This window comes from Malania oleifera, chromosome 1, assembly GCF_029873635.1.
Source record: "Malania oleifera isolate guangnan ecotype guangnan chromosome 1, ASM2987363v1, whole genome shotgun sequence".
NCBI lineage: Eukaryota > Viridiplantae > Streptophyta > Magnoliopsida > Santalales > Ximeniaceae > Malania > Malania oleifera.
The window spans coordinates 129,930,314-129,947,567 of record NC_080417.1 but is presented as its reverse complement, the minus strand read 5'-3'; the positions used below and the strand labels follow the sequence as shown (position 1 = coordinate 129,947,567).

Here is a 17,254-nt window from a genome sequence, read left to right as displayed (position 1 = left end):
ATGATGCTTAGACTTATTCTCACTTATGAACTAATTTTAACTTCTAAAGCTTGTATTACATGTTTTGTTGTTTGATAAAAATCATGTTTCTGTTAAATCCACTTACCCAAACCAGTTGATTCATTGATTGATGTGGCATCTTGTTAGTTTGCTGAACTTGGTGTGTATGCTAATCGATCCATGGTAAATTCTTGTTACTTTTTCTTTGGCGCATGCATGGATAGAGGAGATTGTTTCCCTTAAATTGATTGTCTTTTTTCATTTGGGAATTGTTACATATATGGCAATGGTTTATGAGATATTAGTTTGTGATGTATAGATGTAAAATATGCATCATAAGACTGGGGTATGTGAATGGTGTCCTCTAAATTGATTGATTGAATACTGTTAGATAGTTTATGCGACTCTCTGGAGTTTAGTTGGTAGGTTGTGACCCTTGATATTGTTGTTTTTAGGTTGATCTAGTGTATTATAGTTTTGCTTTCAACTTTTGTTGTTCCTGTTTTCTTGATTCTGCTTTTTCAAGATCTTGATTCATTGTGCATGCAGGTTTATTCAGGTCTTCATTCTCGCATTGGTGTCATGAATCACATTATCGATGGCTTTTCTTGGACGCTTTTGAGATGTATTCATGATGACCAAAAGGTTCATTCTGCTCAACGTTTTGCTTTGAAGGCTGAATGCAACTCAAAATTAGCTGTTGCTCTTGCCATCATGGAGGAATGCTTTTTATCCATGGTAGATCCGAGAACAGGCATAGACATCTTACCTCATTTATTATACAATTGGGGGTGAGTAGCCTTTATGTTAAAAAATTTCCTCTTGTTGTTTTCTTGGTTTAAGGTTCTAGCATTAATATATATACACACACACACACACACTAATGCATGTCCAGATACTAGTTGAGACCCTTGCAATGCATGGGATCTTTGACTATTTAATTCGTTAAGCACTACACTATATATGTGTACACATTATTACAAAATATATGATTTAAAACATAAAAAAAACAAAATTGTAAATGTTTTCCTATTTCTTATTCCATTTACTCATCAATTTGACTAATCAATATCTAAAAAAATGACTAAAAGGAAAATGCTAGCCTTCTTGAAAACTTTTCATTATATCACGAATCCATTGTGATGCTCTGTTGGGTCCCATGCAATAATCACTCAAGCCTAACATGTGGTACCAAAAAGTGAATGATGATGAATTTGGGTATGGTGTTTGTTAAATTATCAGGAGTGCTAAAAATACCATTATTAAAATAGGTTGTTATCATGCTGTCAACTGTAGTGTGTACCTTGGAATGTGTGTCATTTTGAACGATATATAAAATTAAAAATCCTCTTTATAATGTCTTTTAGACAAAATACACAGTTAATCTATATCTACCCATGCATTTAGTGGACATTTTATCCTTGAATTTTCACTTTGCAAGTAAAAAAAGCAAGGACAAATTGTCATTTTATTGGGAAAACCAAGGGTAAGATTGTATTTGATATGTAAAAAATAAATGTGGAGTGCCCATTTGATATGTATATAAAATAAATGTGGAGTGTCAATGGTATTTTGTCAAAGTGCTAATGGCCGTTCACTTTGAAAAGAGCCCAATAAATATCTTAAATTTTGTGGGTCCATATAATAAAAATGAGTCCAAGATGCATGGGAGATGAGTGCAACAAATGCATATTTTGAATTGTGTTGGCCTTATAATAAATATATGTTATTTATTATTTATTTATTTAATTGTTTTTGTCCATTGAGAGGCCCATTGAGCTTGGAGCCTTGGGCTCCCTGGGGTTAGCCATCCCTTATGCAAACCCCTCCCTAGCCCCACCTAGGATTTGAACTTGGGACCTCCAACATGGCCATCCCATGTTTATTCCATTGGGCTTTTCCTAGGACATCAAAATATTGCCTTTTTGTACCTAACAGAGCACAAGATTCAAATATAGGAGTGCAGCAGTTGTACTGACAGTAATATTATTGTCATTATAAATTTTTTTTTGTCTGTAATACTTAAATTCTTTTGAGTATTAATTATAATATTGTTTTAATATTAGTATGAGGTGTATCCCATCCCATGTTGAAACCATTGGGCTTTTCCCTAGGGGACATCAAAATATTGCTTTTTTATACCTAACAGAGCACAAAATTCAAAGATAGGAGTGCAGTATTAGTACTGACTGTTATATTACTGTCAATTGTCATTATAGTATACTTAATTCTTTTGAGTATTACATTATTGTTTTAATATTAGTATGGGTTATATGCATCTTTTATCATGTAATGTGGTGATAATGGAGTTAGGATTTGCTTTGATGTTAATTTTTTTATGGTTTGCACTTGTTTAATCTGATTATGATGAAAGTTTGTTGGAACAAATATTTGTCATTCACTTGCTTTGGTTTTTCACTTGATCTTCAGGTCAAATTTTGCACGTCTGAACTTTCATGGATTCTACACTGCAGTTTTAGAGAAAAATGACGTGCTGATGTCGGTAGCATCAATCAGGTAATCTGACTTTTCTGATTATACTCTCTAAAAATATAATAGAAAAAAGAAGATTCGTTGTCATAAATAGTAGAAGTACAAAAGCTGAGTGAAGATAAGGTATCTTCCTATATGTTAAAGGCTGGCAAATCTCCTATTGTTGTTTGTATTAATACTTTTATGGTTACGAGTGGCTTTCGGGACTCATTTGGTGCTCATGTCAATAAGAAAAAACATCAATGCTGCCCTTAGTGATGCTGCAATGCACCAAACGAGATGCCTCCTAAAATACCAAAACAAAAATCCAATAATGAGGCTTGGAATACAACTCTATCACATAGTGAAGGAATTTCCTGAAATCCTCTCATTTCTTTCAATCAAAACACCCATAGAATAGAAAAGCGCACACATCTCTGCCCAAAAATTTTTCTTCTTACTGATCTCAAACCCATAAAAATCAATCATATATTTTTTGGCATAGGGTGGGCACACCCAAACCTCACCAACCAAACCTTTTTTCTTGTTATTGATCCCAAACTCAAAAAATCTATCACAAAATTTTCTGTGTAGACTGGATACACCCACACCAAACCTCACCAAAAACACTAAACAGATTACACCACAACCATCTTGCAACTATATAATGAAGAAAATATTCGGGCTAGTAGCTATATAAGGCCTCCTCTCCTGCAACATGTCATTAGTATTAATTCTGTTAAGAAGGAACATGTGCTTTCCAAATGATTGTGTTCAAAGTGAAAGGAGGAGGAGAATAAGTCAGCAATTTCTTGCACAATACCCCTTTTCATCTCTTTAACATTCCCAAAATTTTTTTTGTTCCAAATTTTTTTATCCCATACCATCATCTGGTACCACAATGTCATCCATGCACACAATTAGAACTGTGATTTTACTCCTTATTCATTTGATGAACATAGTATGGTTTGTATGTCTTTGCCCTTCAACATGGCAACACAGATTTCTCAAAACCAGGCTCTAGGAGATGTCTTCAGCCACTTTTTAAATATTCTCTCAACCTAACTAACCTTTTTGTATGTCTTTGCCCTTCAACATGGCAACACGGATTTCTCAATGCAAAACCAGGCTCTAGGAGATGTCTTCAACCACTTTTTAAAGATTCTCTCAACCTAACTAACGTTTCCTTAGTTGAAGGAGGGTTAAAAACCTGGAGGGATCTCTCATATAACTTCTTCTACCTCACCATGAAGGAAGGTGTTTTTATTTCTATCAATTGAATCTTTCCTCCCAAATTTCTAAGGAATACTCGGACGGATTCATTTTTGCAATGCTGGTAATTGTTTGCTAAAAATATATGCCATTGATTGAGTAAATCCTTCAGCAGCAAGTGTTGCATTCTTCAAGTACTCAAGTTGCAATGGAGATAAAGCGTCAGATCCTGATGGTTTTACTTTGGATTTTATTAAAGAAATTGGAATGTCAAGCAGGGTATGATCAGGAGTTTTGATGATTTTCCAGATTGAGCAGATCTGTGGGCATCTAGGGCTGCAAATGATCCAAGCCATGCATGAGCTACTCAGGGTGCTTGGCTTGACAATTGCTTGTTTAAACTTGTTCCACTAAGATAAATAAGCCTGAACTTGAGTTTAGATTTGAACCTGAGAAACTAACTGAGCCAATCTTAAACTAGATGATTCACAAAGCTCGAGGGCTAGCTTAACCAGCTCGTAAGTGGTCTTGTTTATGGCTGAAAATTTGACTCATCCATTGGTTCATTAAGAGGCCCATCAAGAAATTTAGTTTAGAACTCATTTTATGTTGTCATTATTTTACATATATATTTTTTAGAAAATAATTTCCCTCAAGTTTTCACTAATCGCATACTTTTATTTATCTTTTAAATTTTTTCATAAGAAAATAAAGCACAAATCTAATTATTTAACATATGGTTGCAAATTATTAAACCTATCATTTGTTTCTTTAGAGGGCGGGCCTTGGATCAACAGTAAGGTTGCTCTTTTGTGACTAGTTGGTCATGAGTTTGAGTCCAAGAAACAGCCTCTCTACATAAAAGTAGGGGCAAGGCTGCGTACACTGTGACGACCTCCCCGAAGCGATGAGCCTTATGGCCCGGGGATGCCTTTTATTTGTTTCTTTACAGTATGAGCAATTTTAAAGCTCATTAATAAATAATAGATATTTGAACAAGATTAGAATTGGCTTGTTTAAGCTCGTTCTAATAGATATGCAAAACATGAACTAGATCGAGCTTGGTTCATTTAACAATGAGCCAATATTGAGTTCTATTTGAAATCTCTTATATTAAATGAGCTAAACCTTGAACATGTTAAGGCTTGGCTTGGCTCGATTGCAGCCAGGACAGCTTTAATTCAACATTTGTAGACTTGATTCCTAAGAAAGTAGGGGCCTTTAGCATCAAAGATTTTGCTTGTTAGCCTAGTGGGAAATTTTTTTAAAATCTTCCCAAGGTGCTTGCCTCGGGATTCAAGAAGTGATGCTGGAAGTTCAGAGCCAGCAACCAGACTTTTGTAGCGGGTAGGGAGATCATGAATGCATCCCTTACTGCGTCTAAACTTGTGGACCCAAGGTAAGAAGCAAGGGTTGGTTTGTGAGTTTGACATGGAAAATGCTTTTGACCAGATGAGTTGGGATTTTCTTTTCTATATCCACCAAAAAAAAAAAAAAAAAAGCCTTTGGGAACTTTGGTGTTATTGGCTTCACCTGTCTTGAATTTCGATTTTGACTGAAAATTTGAGGCTACAAAAATATGTAAAAATTTAATGGAAATTTTGATATCAATGTCAATTTTGATTTTGATTTTAAAAAATGATGGAAATTTCAGTAAAGTACAAAATTCTTTCATGAAACTTTAGAAATTATCAATAGACCTAATAATGGAAGATTTAGTTTTATAAATAAAATGCATCAATGATCACATGCATAAGGTGCAGTAACTGTAATATAGTAATCCTATTAAAACACATTCAATTAAAGTAAATGAAATTCATAAATTAGGTATAATTTAGATATAGATGACCAAATAAAATATGGTAGCTAATATTTAACTTTGATTTTCCATACAATCTCAACAAATCTGGAATTTAATGTGCATTTTTCTCTGATATGGAGTACCCTCAAGGCTGAAAGTCAATTTGGGGAAAAAAGGGAAATTTTCCATTGGGTGACAGCCTGAGGGGGCTTCCCTTGGTGGCACTTTGGGCCCTGCAAATTTGCTGTTTTTTTCTTTAATCTACCCCAATCTTCCTTTGGAGCTAAATTTAAAGACCAAGGAGTTTGGGATCCTATCATCAAGAGATTGGAGAAAAACTTGCAAGGTGGAAAAGGTTGTTGCCTTCATCAAGAGAACCCTCTCAACTCTTTCGATCTATTATATATCCTCCTTCCTCATTCATTGTGCAATAGCCAAAAGATTGCTGGATATTTAGAAAAGATTCTTTTGGGGAAGCATGGGACAGGATTTCTATATACTATCTTGTCAAATGGGGGATGGCTGTTATGTGTCCCATCAAAGTGGAGGCTTAGGGTGAAAGTCCCTCTCTACTTTGAATAGAGACCTCCTTAGGAAATGGCTTTGGGAGTTTATGAATAAATAACGACCCATTTTTGGGGAAAGATCATTGTTTCAAAATATGGTCTTGATCGCAATAGAGAGATCAACCAGAGAGGAATCCGAGCCAGATTGAGGGGCTCGGACAAGGTAACTCGTCACCAAGGAACTCAAACAGAAGGGCTTAGAGCTGATCGTTAGATAGAAGATGCCGAGCATGTTGAGGGGCTCGGACAAGATGATTTGCTACAGGGGAGCTCAAACAGAGGGCTTGAGGGGCTTTGACAGAACGGCTGGTCGCAGGGGAGCTCGAACAGATGGTTCTGAGCAGAGGTCGTCAGAAGAGGCCGAACATAGTGGGGGCTTGGGTGGGCCGGCCATTCACAGGTTGGCTGTTCGCAGCCCGAGTCGTCGTGGGCCGAGGCGTGGATCACGTGGCAGCTGGGCTGGGTGCTGGGCCGAACTCCCTTAACGGCTCATTGTTGTTTTAAGTGTTAAGGGGCTAACGGTAGTAGAGTGCATGGGGTATTCCAGAGTAGTTAGTTAGAGTTTGCTATGTATAAAGCTAGGGGTCAGCGGGAATATGGGTCAGTTAGAAAATTGGAATCAATTTGTTTTCTGTTTCTGGAGAGTGACTCTCTCGAACCAGCCAACCTATTCGTCCTTATTTCAATTTCCTTGTATGCATTGCACTATTCTATTCAGTTCATCTCTGTAATCTTGTTCTCCTGCAAGTAATTCATTCAATTAGGCATTACCTCTCTCTTGAGTTCATTACAGATCGTGTTGAGTTCATCACCATCTCGAGTGGATTCATTACAATTGGTATCAGAGCCAAATTCCTACCACCATGGGAGAGGGAACTTGCATGAACCAAATGTTGGAGTCCATCGCTGCCCTGAAGAGATCACAAGAAGAGCATCAGAAAGCTCAGAAGGAGATGCAAATCACTCAAGCAGAACAACAGAAGCTACTTATCACCGTGACCCAAAAATTGGGAGATCTCTCCGATGCTATGAAGCTTCTTGGCAAGCAGAAACTCGACCAGGAAGGGCTAGGAGAGACATCTTCGGATACCAACACCGTGAGAGCTTCAATGGGGAGCAACACGTTATAGACAGAGCATGTATTCAAACTAAAACGGTGAGAGTTGATTTTCCTAAATTCAATGGTTCGGATCCAGCAGGTTGGCTCTATAGGGTCAATCATTTCTTCCTATTTCATGAAACCCCACCCCATCAAAGGGTTCTGTTAGCCTCCTTCCACATGGAGGACAAGGCCTTAATTTGGCTTCAAGACTTGGAGAGGTCTGGTCTATTAACAAGCTGGGAGACATTCGAAAGAGCCTTGCATACCCGATTTGGGGTCGCTCCTTATGATGACCCGTTGGAGCAATTATCAAACCTAAAACAAACCTCTACTGTAACCTCGTTCAAGGAACAATTTGAGGAATTGCCCAATAGAGTCAAAGACCTTGATGAAGGCCATCGGCTCAGTTTGTTCATAGGGGGATTGAAGGAGGAGATCAGGTGGGTAGTGAAACTCTTGAACCCAATCAATGTGCACATGGCTTATGGCAGGGCCCGGATACAAGAAGAAAACCTCTTAGCAACTAAGAGGTATATCATACCCAAACACTCTACCCCATCTCATCACCTGGCTGTGACCAAACCAGCAGCCAAACCCAACACCAGGTCCACAAATACTCACCAGAGTAGATAAGAGAAAAGAAAAGCAAGGGGTTATGTTTTAATTGTGATGCCAAATGGCATCCAGGGCATAAATATGGGGCTGCTAAACTTTTCTTGTTGGAAGGAAATAAGCTCAACCGTTTTAACGAGAAGGAGGAACCCCCTGGGGTCATATGGCATGATTGTCCGGGAGAAGTAGGAGTGGAGCAGCAATTGGGAGAGGACAAAGTCGAAATTACCCTACATGCCCTGACGGGATCCCCTCACTCTAAAACAATGAGAGTGGTTGGTTGTTTTAGGGGACAATCTTTTGTGATACTGGTAGACACAGGCAGCACTCACAACTTCATTGATCGAGCTTTGGCTAGGAGACTTAAGCTGACCTGAGTTAGTGGTGAGAAGGTGAAGGTGAAAGTAGCTAATGGAGAAGAGATACGGTGTGAGGGAAGATGTCCAGCAGTGAGCTTTGTGGTGCAAGGGACTAGATTTGAAGCTGATATGTACTCCTTGATTTTGGGGGGCTGTGATATTGTACTGGGAATTCAGTGGCTCAGTACGCTGGGCGAAATCATGTGGAATTTTGTAGAACTTACTATGAAGTTCCACCATAATGGCAAAACTGTTTGTTTGAAAGGACTCACGTCCCAGGGGTTAGTGGAAGAAGAAGTGGAGGAAAAACTCTCTCACTTGGAGGGGAAGGGAATCCTACTACAACCATTGGAAGGGATAAAAGAAGAGGCAATAGACAACATCTCCCCACCTCTAACCTCCCTATTGGAGGAATTTCAGCAAGTTTTTGCAGAGCCTAGGGGATTACCGCCCATTAGGTCATGTGACCATGGGATCACTCTTAAGGAGGGAACTTCTCCCATCAGTGTAAGACCCTACAGATACCCTTATTTTCAAAAGGAGGAGATAGAAAGGATTGTTCGGGAGCTATTGGAGTTAGGGACCATCAGACCGAGCCATAGTCCTTACTCTTCTCCTGTTTTGTTGGTAAGAAAGGCCGATAGCATTTGGAGAATGTGTGTGGACTATCGTGCTCTGAACCAGGTTACCATTAAGGATAAATTCCCTATGCCTGTGATTGAAGAGTTCCTGGATGAGCTACATGGGGTTGAGGTCTTCTCAAAACTGGATCTGAGATCCGGGTACCATCAGATAAGGGTAAAGGCAGAGGACATCCCTAAGACCGCTTTCCGGACACACGAAGGACACTATGAGTTTCTCGTGATGCCCTTTGGGCTGACCAATGCACCATCAACCATCCAAGGCTTGATGAATGAGGTATTCCGATCACACCTTAGAAAATTCATTCTGGTTTTCTTTGACGATATTCTGGTGTACAGCAAATCTATGGAAGAACACCTCAAACACCTAAGAATGGCCCTACAAATTCTACTCGATCAACAACTGTTTGCCAAAAGAAGTAAATGCAAATTTGGTTGTCGAGAGGTGGAGTACCTAGAACATGTGGTATCGGGTAAGGGGGTGAGGGCAGATCCCTCCAAATTGCAAGCTATGATTGATTGGCCTTTACCTAAGACTCTCAAAGCTTTAAGAGGGTTCCTAGGTCTTACCGGGTATTACAAGAGGTATATTAAGTGGTATGGAGCCATAGCTGCACCCCTGACCAGTTTACTTAAGAAAAACGGGTTCCACTGGAATGAGGAAGCTGATAAGGCTTTTAGGGAATTAAAAGAGGCAGTGTCTACTCCCCTTGTTCTAGCCCTACCAGACTTCACGAGGAAATTCACAATTGAATGTGATGCATTAGGCAAGGGGATTGGGGCAGTACTCATGCAACAAGGGCAGCCAATAGCATACTTTAGTCAAGCTCTGAAGGGCAGAACCCTTCTCATGTCAACCTATGAGAAAGAATTGGTAGCTTTAGTGACAGCAGTTAAGAAGTGGAGACCCTATATCTTAGGGCAGCCATTCATTATCAAAACAGATCAGCAGAGTTTAAAATTCATGTTGGAACAAAGAATGGGTATTCCAGTGCAACAAAATTGGATCACTAAACTATTGGGATATGATTTTTTAGTACAGTACAAAAGGGGACAAGAGAATCGAGTAGCAGATGCTCTGTCCAGAAAAGATTCAGAAGGTGACACTCTCAACCCAACAGACGATCATGCAACAAACAATGAGGCAAGTATAATGGTTATTTCTTTCCCCACTCTTGGGTGGATCGAAGATTTAAAAGCCTTGTATGCCGATGACGCTGAAATACAAAATATCCGGCAACAAATTCATTCGGGCACACCAACAGAAGGGTTCACTCTGAGGGATGGGTTATTATTTTACAAAGGCAAGCTGTTTATAGGCTAAAACGAACAGATCAAGCAACAAGTATTACAAACAGTTGATGGCAATGCAGTAGCAGGGCATGAGGGATATGAAAAAACAATTCAGAGAGCCAGAAGAGACTTCTATTGGCATGGCATAAAGAGAGAAGTTAAGCAGTTCATCAAGGAATGCCCCATTTGTCAGCAAGTGAAAGGGGAAAATACTTACCCGGCGGGCTTACTACAGCCACTTCCCATCCCAGGAGAGGTGTGGACAGATCTCAGCATGGATTTCATAAAAGGTTTACCCCATTCACACGGGAAAGACGTCATTTTAGTAGTAGTGGACCGTCTCTCTAAATATGCTCATTTCCTACCCCTAAGTCATCCATACGCGGCAAGTCAAGTAGCACAGAGTTTCATGCAAAACATTTTCAAGTTACATGGCATGCCAAGATCAATTATCTCCGACAGGGGAACCACATTTTAAAGTAAATTCTGGCAAGAACTCTTTAGTTTACAAGGAGTCCAACTAAAATTCAGTACGGCTTACCATCCACAGACGGATGGCCAAACAGAGGTGGTGAACAAGTGCTTGGAAGGATACCTTAGGTGTTTTGTGGGAGACATGCCGAAAAATTGGGTGAAGCACTTACCATTAGCTGAATATTGGTACAATACATCTTACCACACCTCGGCGAAAACTACCCCCTTCCAGATTGTGTATGGTGTACCACCACCACACCTCCTCAGCTATATTCCGGGGACCACCAAGGTGGCGATGGTAGACGAGTACCTCAGGGACAGGGAGGTCACCCTAGATCTCCTTAAACATAACTTGCAACAAGCGCAACAGCGAATGGAAAAGTATGCTGACCTAAAGAGAAGGGAACGAAAGTTTTCAGTGGGCGACTGGGTTTACCTTCGACTCCAACCTTACCAGAAAACAACCGTGGCAGTTCGGCGGAGCTTGAAATTGTCACCGAGATTCTACGGACCCTTTCGGGTTGTACAAAAAATCGGAGAAGTAGTATACTGACTCGAACTCCCAAAGGAAACCCAGATCCATCCAGTTTTTCATGTATCTCAGCTCAAGCCACATCTTGGGGCATCCGCTTGGGTACACCCGCGGCTTCCCCCCACAGATTCCCATGGAACCCTCAACCTAGAGCCGGAAGAGATCTTAGAACGGCGTATGGAAAAAAGGGGGAACCATTCGGCAATTGAGATATTGGTTCGGTGGAAGGGACAGGAGAAGGAAGAGGCGACATGGGAGTGGTACCACATGATGAAGGAGAAATTCCCTCACCTTGTGGGCAAGGTGCTCTGAAGGGGAGGGTATTGTCATGAATAAGGTCGGAGACGCTGACCAGAAGGGAATCCGAGCCAGGTCGAGGGGCTCGGACAAGGTAACTCGTCACCAGGGAACTCAAATAGAAAGGCTCCGAGCTGATCGTCAGATAGAAGATGCCGAGCAGGTTAAGGGGCTCAAACAAGATGATTTGCTACAGGGGAGCTCGAACAGAGGGCTTGAGGGGCTCAGACAGAATAGCTGGTCGCAGGGGAGCTCGGACAGATGGTTCTGAGCTGAGGTCATAAGAAAAGGCCGAACAGAGTAGGGGCTTGGGCGGGCCGGCCATTCTTAGGTCGGCTCTTCGCAGCCTGAGTCGTCGTGGGCCGAGGCGTGGATCATGTGGCAGCTGGGCTGAACTCCCTTAACGGCTCATTGTTGTTTTAAGTCTTAAGGGGCTAATGGTAGTAGAGCGCATGGTGTATTCCAAAGTAGTTAGTTAGAGTTTGCTATGTATAAAGCTAGGGGTCAGTTAGAAAATTGGAATCAATTTGTTTTCTGTTTCTGGAGAGTGGCTCTCTCGAACCAGCCAACTTGTTCGTCCTTATTTCAATTTCCTTGTATGCATTGCACTATTCTATTCAGTTCATCTCTGTAATCTTGTTCTCCTGCAAGTAATTCATTCAATCAGGCATTACCTCTCTCTTGAGTTCATTACAGATTGTGTTGAGTTCATCACCATCTCGAGTGGATTCATTACAGATTCTAAAGAAGTTAGAAAATCCAATGGTTTGCGAGTTTGGAGATTCATCCAAAAGGTTGGGAAGTTTCTCTTTTATTAAATTGACAAGGTGAATGGGGATAATTTTTTTTTTCTTTTGGCGTGACGTCAGTTGCTGCACTTCTTTTAGCACAAGGAGTTTCCATCTTTTTTCGGCTTGGCCTGCAACAAACAGGCTCTTATCAGAAGTTACCTCCAATCTTCATGTAATGGATTACATGGGACATCTCCTAGTGAGGAATGCCAATTCTTGATTCTCAAAATGACGAGGGGATTTACCAGAGTTGCCACCTTATTTTGTTCCAAAATAGGAGGAATAGTTCTTGAAACCAAGAAATTTATAATTGGTGACTACAAGATCGGAGTGGGTTAGGCATCCACCTTGCCCAAAATAAGAGTATTAGTTCTTGTAACCTAGAGATTTATATTTGGTGACTACAAGATCCGAAGGGGTTAGGCATCCTCCTTGCCGAAGTAGCCTTTATTCTTCATTTGGCTTATGAAATTAGTGAGTCAAATGCATTGTGTTTCTAAAGGAACTGGTCTTTGTCTTGGGGTGACTGGATGGGGCATGAAAACCCTCTTTCAAATAGGACATTGATTCTAGATACTATTAAGGCTATTTTCCATATGACGTGTTAAGAGAGAATTTTTCCAAATTACTTCGAAGCTTTTGGAAGAAGGGAAGGGTTTCAAAAGAATTTTCAAAGATGATGCAGTGAGTTTTTTTTTTTTTTAAAATAAAACTGTATTATTTGAAAAACAATATTTTGCTCTTGAAAAACTTTGATGAAACAAAAGTTTTCTTTTTAAAAGGAGTTCTATAAATATACAGCCTCGTGATTTTTTTTTTTTGGATGTAGGAGGGGGGGGGGGGGGGGGGGGGGGCATGCGCCAGTTATGCAATAACTGAATTACCTTAGGTCCACCGAGGGCATGAATGATGATTTTTCCAGAGTTTAATACCATCTTCCACTTCCACCAAGGGGGAAGAAGCTTAAAGTTTTGGTACACATTAGATGCCTGAAAGAAGATACTAAAGGCCTTCAATTTCTTAGCCTAATGAGGGGATAAATTAAGTTGTGAGTTTTCCTTTAGTTGTTGAAGGAATGGATCTAAGGGATGAGGACCTAAGGATATTATGGAATGTTCTTCAGTTGAGAGGAGGGCTCAAAATATTTTACTAGATGAAACCATTGGGTTTGAGAATAGATTGGGAGGAGTATTCATAGTGCTTCAAGAGTGATGTAGGACAAGAAGCAAGACCTTGGGAAGATCCTTGCTAGAAAATAATTAAGAAGAGTTAGGTTAAGGAATTGTGGGGTTGAGTTAATAGTTTATTATGTGCGTTCAATATTAATCAGTATAGGACTGTGTATTAATTGTAGGCGGTTATTGATGAATTTGAATTGAAGTGAATGTGAGTTTCCCCCTGGTATCTCCTCTCTCCTCCCTTACCCTTCCTCCTCTTCTAATTTCTCCATGGCTGCAGAACCTTGATGCTGCCCCTGCATCAAATAGGGTAATGTTTTTCTGACTTTCATCTAAACAACATTTCAATCCAATAAGTGCGCTAAAAAATTCAAAATTTTACATACGAAATGGACATTATGACCTACAACAACAACAAAAAATAAAGCCTCGAGTTACACTTGGCTACATGAATCATTTTCTGCCAATTTACTAGATCTTGGGCAATTTCCTCTGACAATTCAAGGTTAATGGTCCTTGCGACCTAAATGTTGAAAATATTCCTCAAGTTATATTCGCATTGGTGGTGAAAATCAATTGTCTACATCCATGTGTTGATATGATTAATCTCGAACGTATGTTGAGCATGTGCTTGAGATTTCTTATTACTACTTTTTCTTTTTCTAATAGTTTGTTGATCATAATGTTAACTAGAATGTGGAATGTTCTGGTTCATGGAAGGGGAATAGGATCATGGTGCAGCTGCTGTAAAATGCTGTATTTAGGGTATACTTCTATACATTGGTGAAAGAAGTGGCGTGCCACTTGTATATTGTGGAGAGGCTGCTGTAAGTGTTTTTAAATCTAAAAATATTTCTTTGATCTTGTAAATTAATAAGAATAGAAATTAAAATTATAAGGTGATGATGCTTGATTTTTTTAGTAATAAAAAATGTCATGGAAAATATTGAATTAGAACTTTGAAGTACAAAATTTAGTGTTTTGAAATGTTAAATTTGTGGCTCACTAGAGTGTTTGCATTTTCCTGTACTACAGCCAATCCATTTGACCTTTTGTGGTGTGCATCTTGTTAAATTAAGTAATCATTGCTGCTGGGCTTTCGTTTTAGGATAGATACACAATGTGGGATATTACCTCAACCAGAGAAATTTTCTGCATTGGAAGAATCTAGGATGGTTTGTAACTGCTGGATTTACTCACATGTTCCATATGCAACTCCCTACTTGCGTGGGCAGCATGGTTAGATTGTGCTCAAAGCTCTCCCTGGGTATTTTAGGCAAGGACTTTGGTGGGATAGAGGAATGATCCTTTGTATATGGTCTTTAAGGAATTGTTTGATTAGTTTTCAGTTGATTGTAGAGGGTATTATTAGACTGTAACTGCTATTCACTGGTTGGTTGGTTGTGGGGGCCTCTATTGTAATTTAGTCCTAAATATGCTGAACAATTGAAACTTGATATTCTTTCAGGGTACATGGAGCAATGGTTGCAGAGATGCCCCTTATTGCCACCTGCAGTAAATATCGTCGTCAGGGAATGTGTCGACGCCTTATGAGTGTCATTGAGGAGGTATGTATTTATTGAAATGATATGTTATGTGCAGAGAAGTAGATAACTTGTTTAAAATTTGTTGAAGTTCATGTTCATACAAAAAGAACTAATTTAAAATTTTTCATCATTTAATATCAACTAATCTCAACAAATCTTTGTATCTCTTTTACTTCAAATTTTCCTAAGAAATCTTTGTTGTGGTTTTGACTAGGGCTGTTTCTTCATTAAAATTATAGGCTATGTTGTCCATCCTTGATCACATTCTTTCAAGCCTTCCACCAAATCTTTCCATACCAAAATTCTCTGGAATTCTTTTCATGCCTTAATATTGCAGTCATTGATTTATCCTTCATCATTCATGTACAAAGGACACTTACTGCCTTTCCATTCTCGTGTATTTTTCTTGTGTGTACCCTGCAATCCCTTTTACTGTATGCAATGAAGGATCACAATCTGAAATTCTAGTCTCTCACGGTTACTTTTATTTATGAATTTTGTTAATTGTATAAAACATTTATTTTTAAGGTAATTTCCCCCCTGTTTTGGCTCCAGATGTTAAAATCTTTCAAGGTTGAAATGCTTGTGATAGCTGCAATTCCAAGTTTGGTGGAGACGTGGACTGTTGGTTTTGGTTTTGAACCATTAGAAGACGATGAAAAAGAAATTCTGAACGACATCAACTTGATGGTGTTCCCTGGGACAGTACGGCTTAAAAAGCTGTTGTATGCGTCTCATGACACCCACGAACGAGCTGGTGAGTGTCTTCTCCCGATGTTATTCTTTCTTCCTTCCTTCTGTTCTTGATGAATTTCATTAAAAAATTCAGGCAATAAAGAACACGGTGATGCGTTGAATGTCCTACCAGATGAATCGGCTAACATAGGCAATTGCTCGAAAGGAGAGCCTTTTGTGGAGGTGGGATGGAAATCTGATAGTAGCTCCTGTGTCATAGAAGAACTGGCAGACTGCGAGAGTCTGCGAGTCAGTGACGCTTATGGTGACGATGTCGACCAAAGTAGTTTGCAAAAACAGTTTTCAAAAGTTTCGTGTGAACAGGTTTCAACAGTTGGGGGAATGCAGTCCCAAGCAATATCTAGTGTTGAATCCCCACGTGTAAATGGTGAGAGACAACTTTCTTTGATCAAACAGGACTGCAATTTGCATGGGAAGTAGGAATAAAAAAAGAAAGAAAATAATGATATTAGAAGCAATTGACTGATGGTGACGATAGATTAACACTGGTATCTGAGTCTCGTGGCCTGAAGGTGGCAGTTCAAAATATTAGCCCCGGTTGTTTGGACAGAGTGTTTTCTCAGGAAAGATGTCCCGTGCTAATCTTTCTCAGGAAATGTCCAGTTGTGATAAATGGAGCCCTAAATGAAGAAGGAGATAGGCTTGCCTTGCCGTTGAGCCTTGTCAAGTAGTTGAAAGCATTGCGCCCCTGTGAAAATGGGCCATGCCAACCCCCTTTAATCCCAGCCTCTCATTTTTTGTAAATAAAGTTTAACCATTTATGATTCTAATATGTAAATGTGGACAGTTAGTTCAGTCAATATTCCTTTCAAAATAAGTCTTTTTTGTCCCACCGGTGAGTGATTTACCATTAAAATGATTAGTGATCTCTCGGAACAACTTTGGTAGAAGTGTTTTTCCGAAAAAGTACTGAAATCAGTTAGTGTTGAACAAGAAAAGTACTCAAAAGTTATAAGGTATTGTTTGAATTTAATAATTGTTGAATTGGAAAAGTGTTAAAAGTTATAAGAGGTGTTTGGTTGTGTTTAAAATAAGTGGTATTTGGATATTTATTTTATTATATGATATAATTTGATTATTTTTAAGCATATTTTAAATTATAAATATTAATGTTTTTAAAAAGTAATTTTATTATTAATTAATTTAATTATTTATAATTAAAATTTAAATAATGTGTTAAAAATAATTAATTTTAATTAACAATAATCTTGTTGTTAATGTATATTTATAACATATTATTATCATATTAAATTATGATAAAAATAATATTGCTAATTAAATTCATAATTTTAAATTATGTAATATTAATTTAAATTAAATTTTCAATCAATAATTGATTTATAATAACTAATGATGTCATAATACATTGTAAAATAATATGTATAGTTATTTTTGAATATTTTTTGAAAACAATTATTAATATTTTTATAATTAGAAAATTAAATGATAATTATATTAATTTTATAATTAAAATTTAAACATTTTATGTTGGATAAAATAATATAATATTATTTATCAATTAACAATGATCTTGTCATTGATGTATATTTATAACATGCAATTATTACATCAATTTATCTTAAAATAGTATTAATAGTTGAATTAAAAATTTTAGTTTATT

General features: G+C 38.5%; 1 protein-coding gene across 2 annotated transcripts in view; it reads left to right on the top strand.

Moving 5' to 3' along the window:
- The window catches only part of LOC131146593 (increased DNA methylation 1), a 45,733-nt gene extending 29,283 nt beyond the window's left edge, over nucleotides 1-16,450 (top strand). The window contains exons 5-9 of one of the 2 annotated variants that reach the window (XM_058096273.1): nucleotides 550-791; nucleotides 2,431-2,517; nucleotides 14,799-14,898; nucleotides 15,433-15,634; nucleotides 15,707-16,450. In XM_058096273.1, coding sequence (XP_057952256.1) covers nucleotides 550-791; nucleotides 2,431-2,517; nucleotides 14,799-14,898; nucleotides 15,433-15,634; nucleotides 15,707-16,053 — 978 coding nt within the window. In that variant the 3' untranslated portion in view covers nucleotides 16,054-16,450. The remainder of the gene's footprint in view (nucleotides 1-549; nucleotides 792-2,430; nucleotides 2,518-14,798; nucleotides 14,899-15,432; nucleotides 15,635-15,706) is intronic. The other variant, XM_058096281.1, reaches the window with a different exon arrangement.
- The last annotated feature ends 804 nt before the right edge of the window (nucleotides 16,451-17,254 follow it).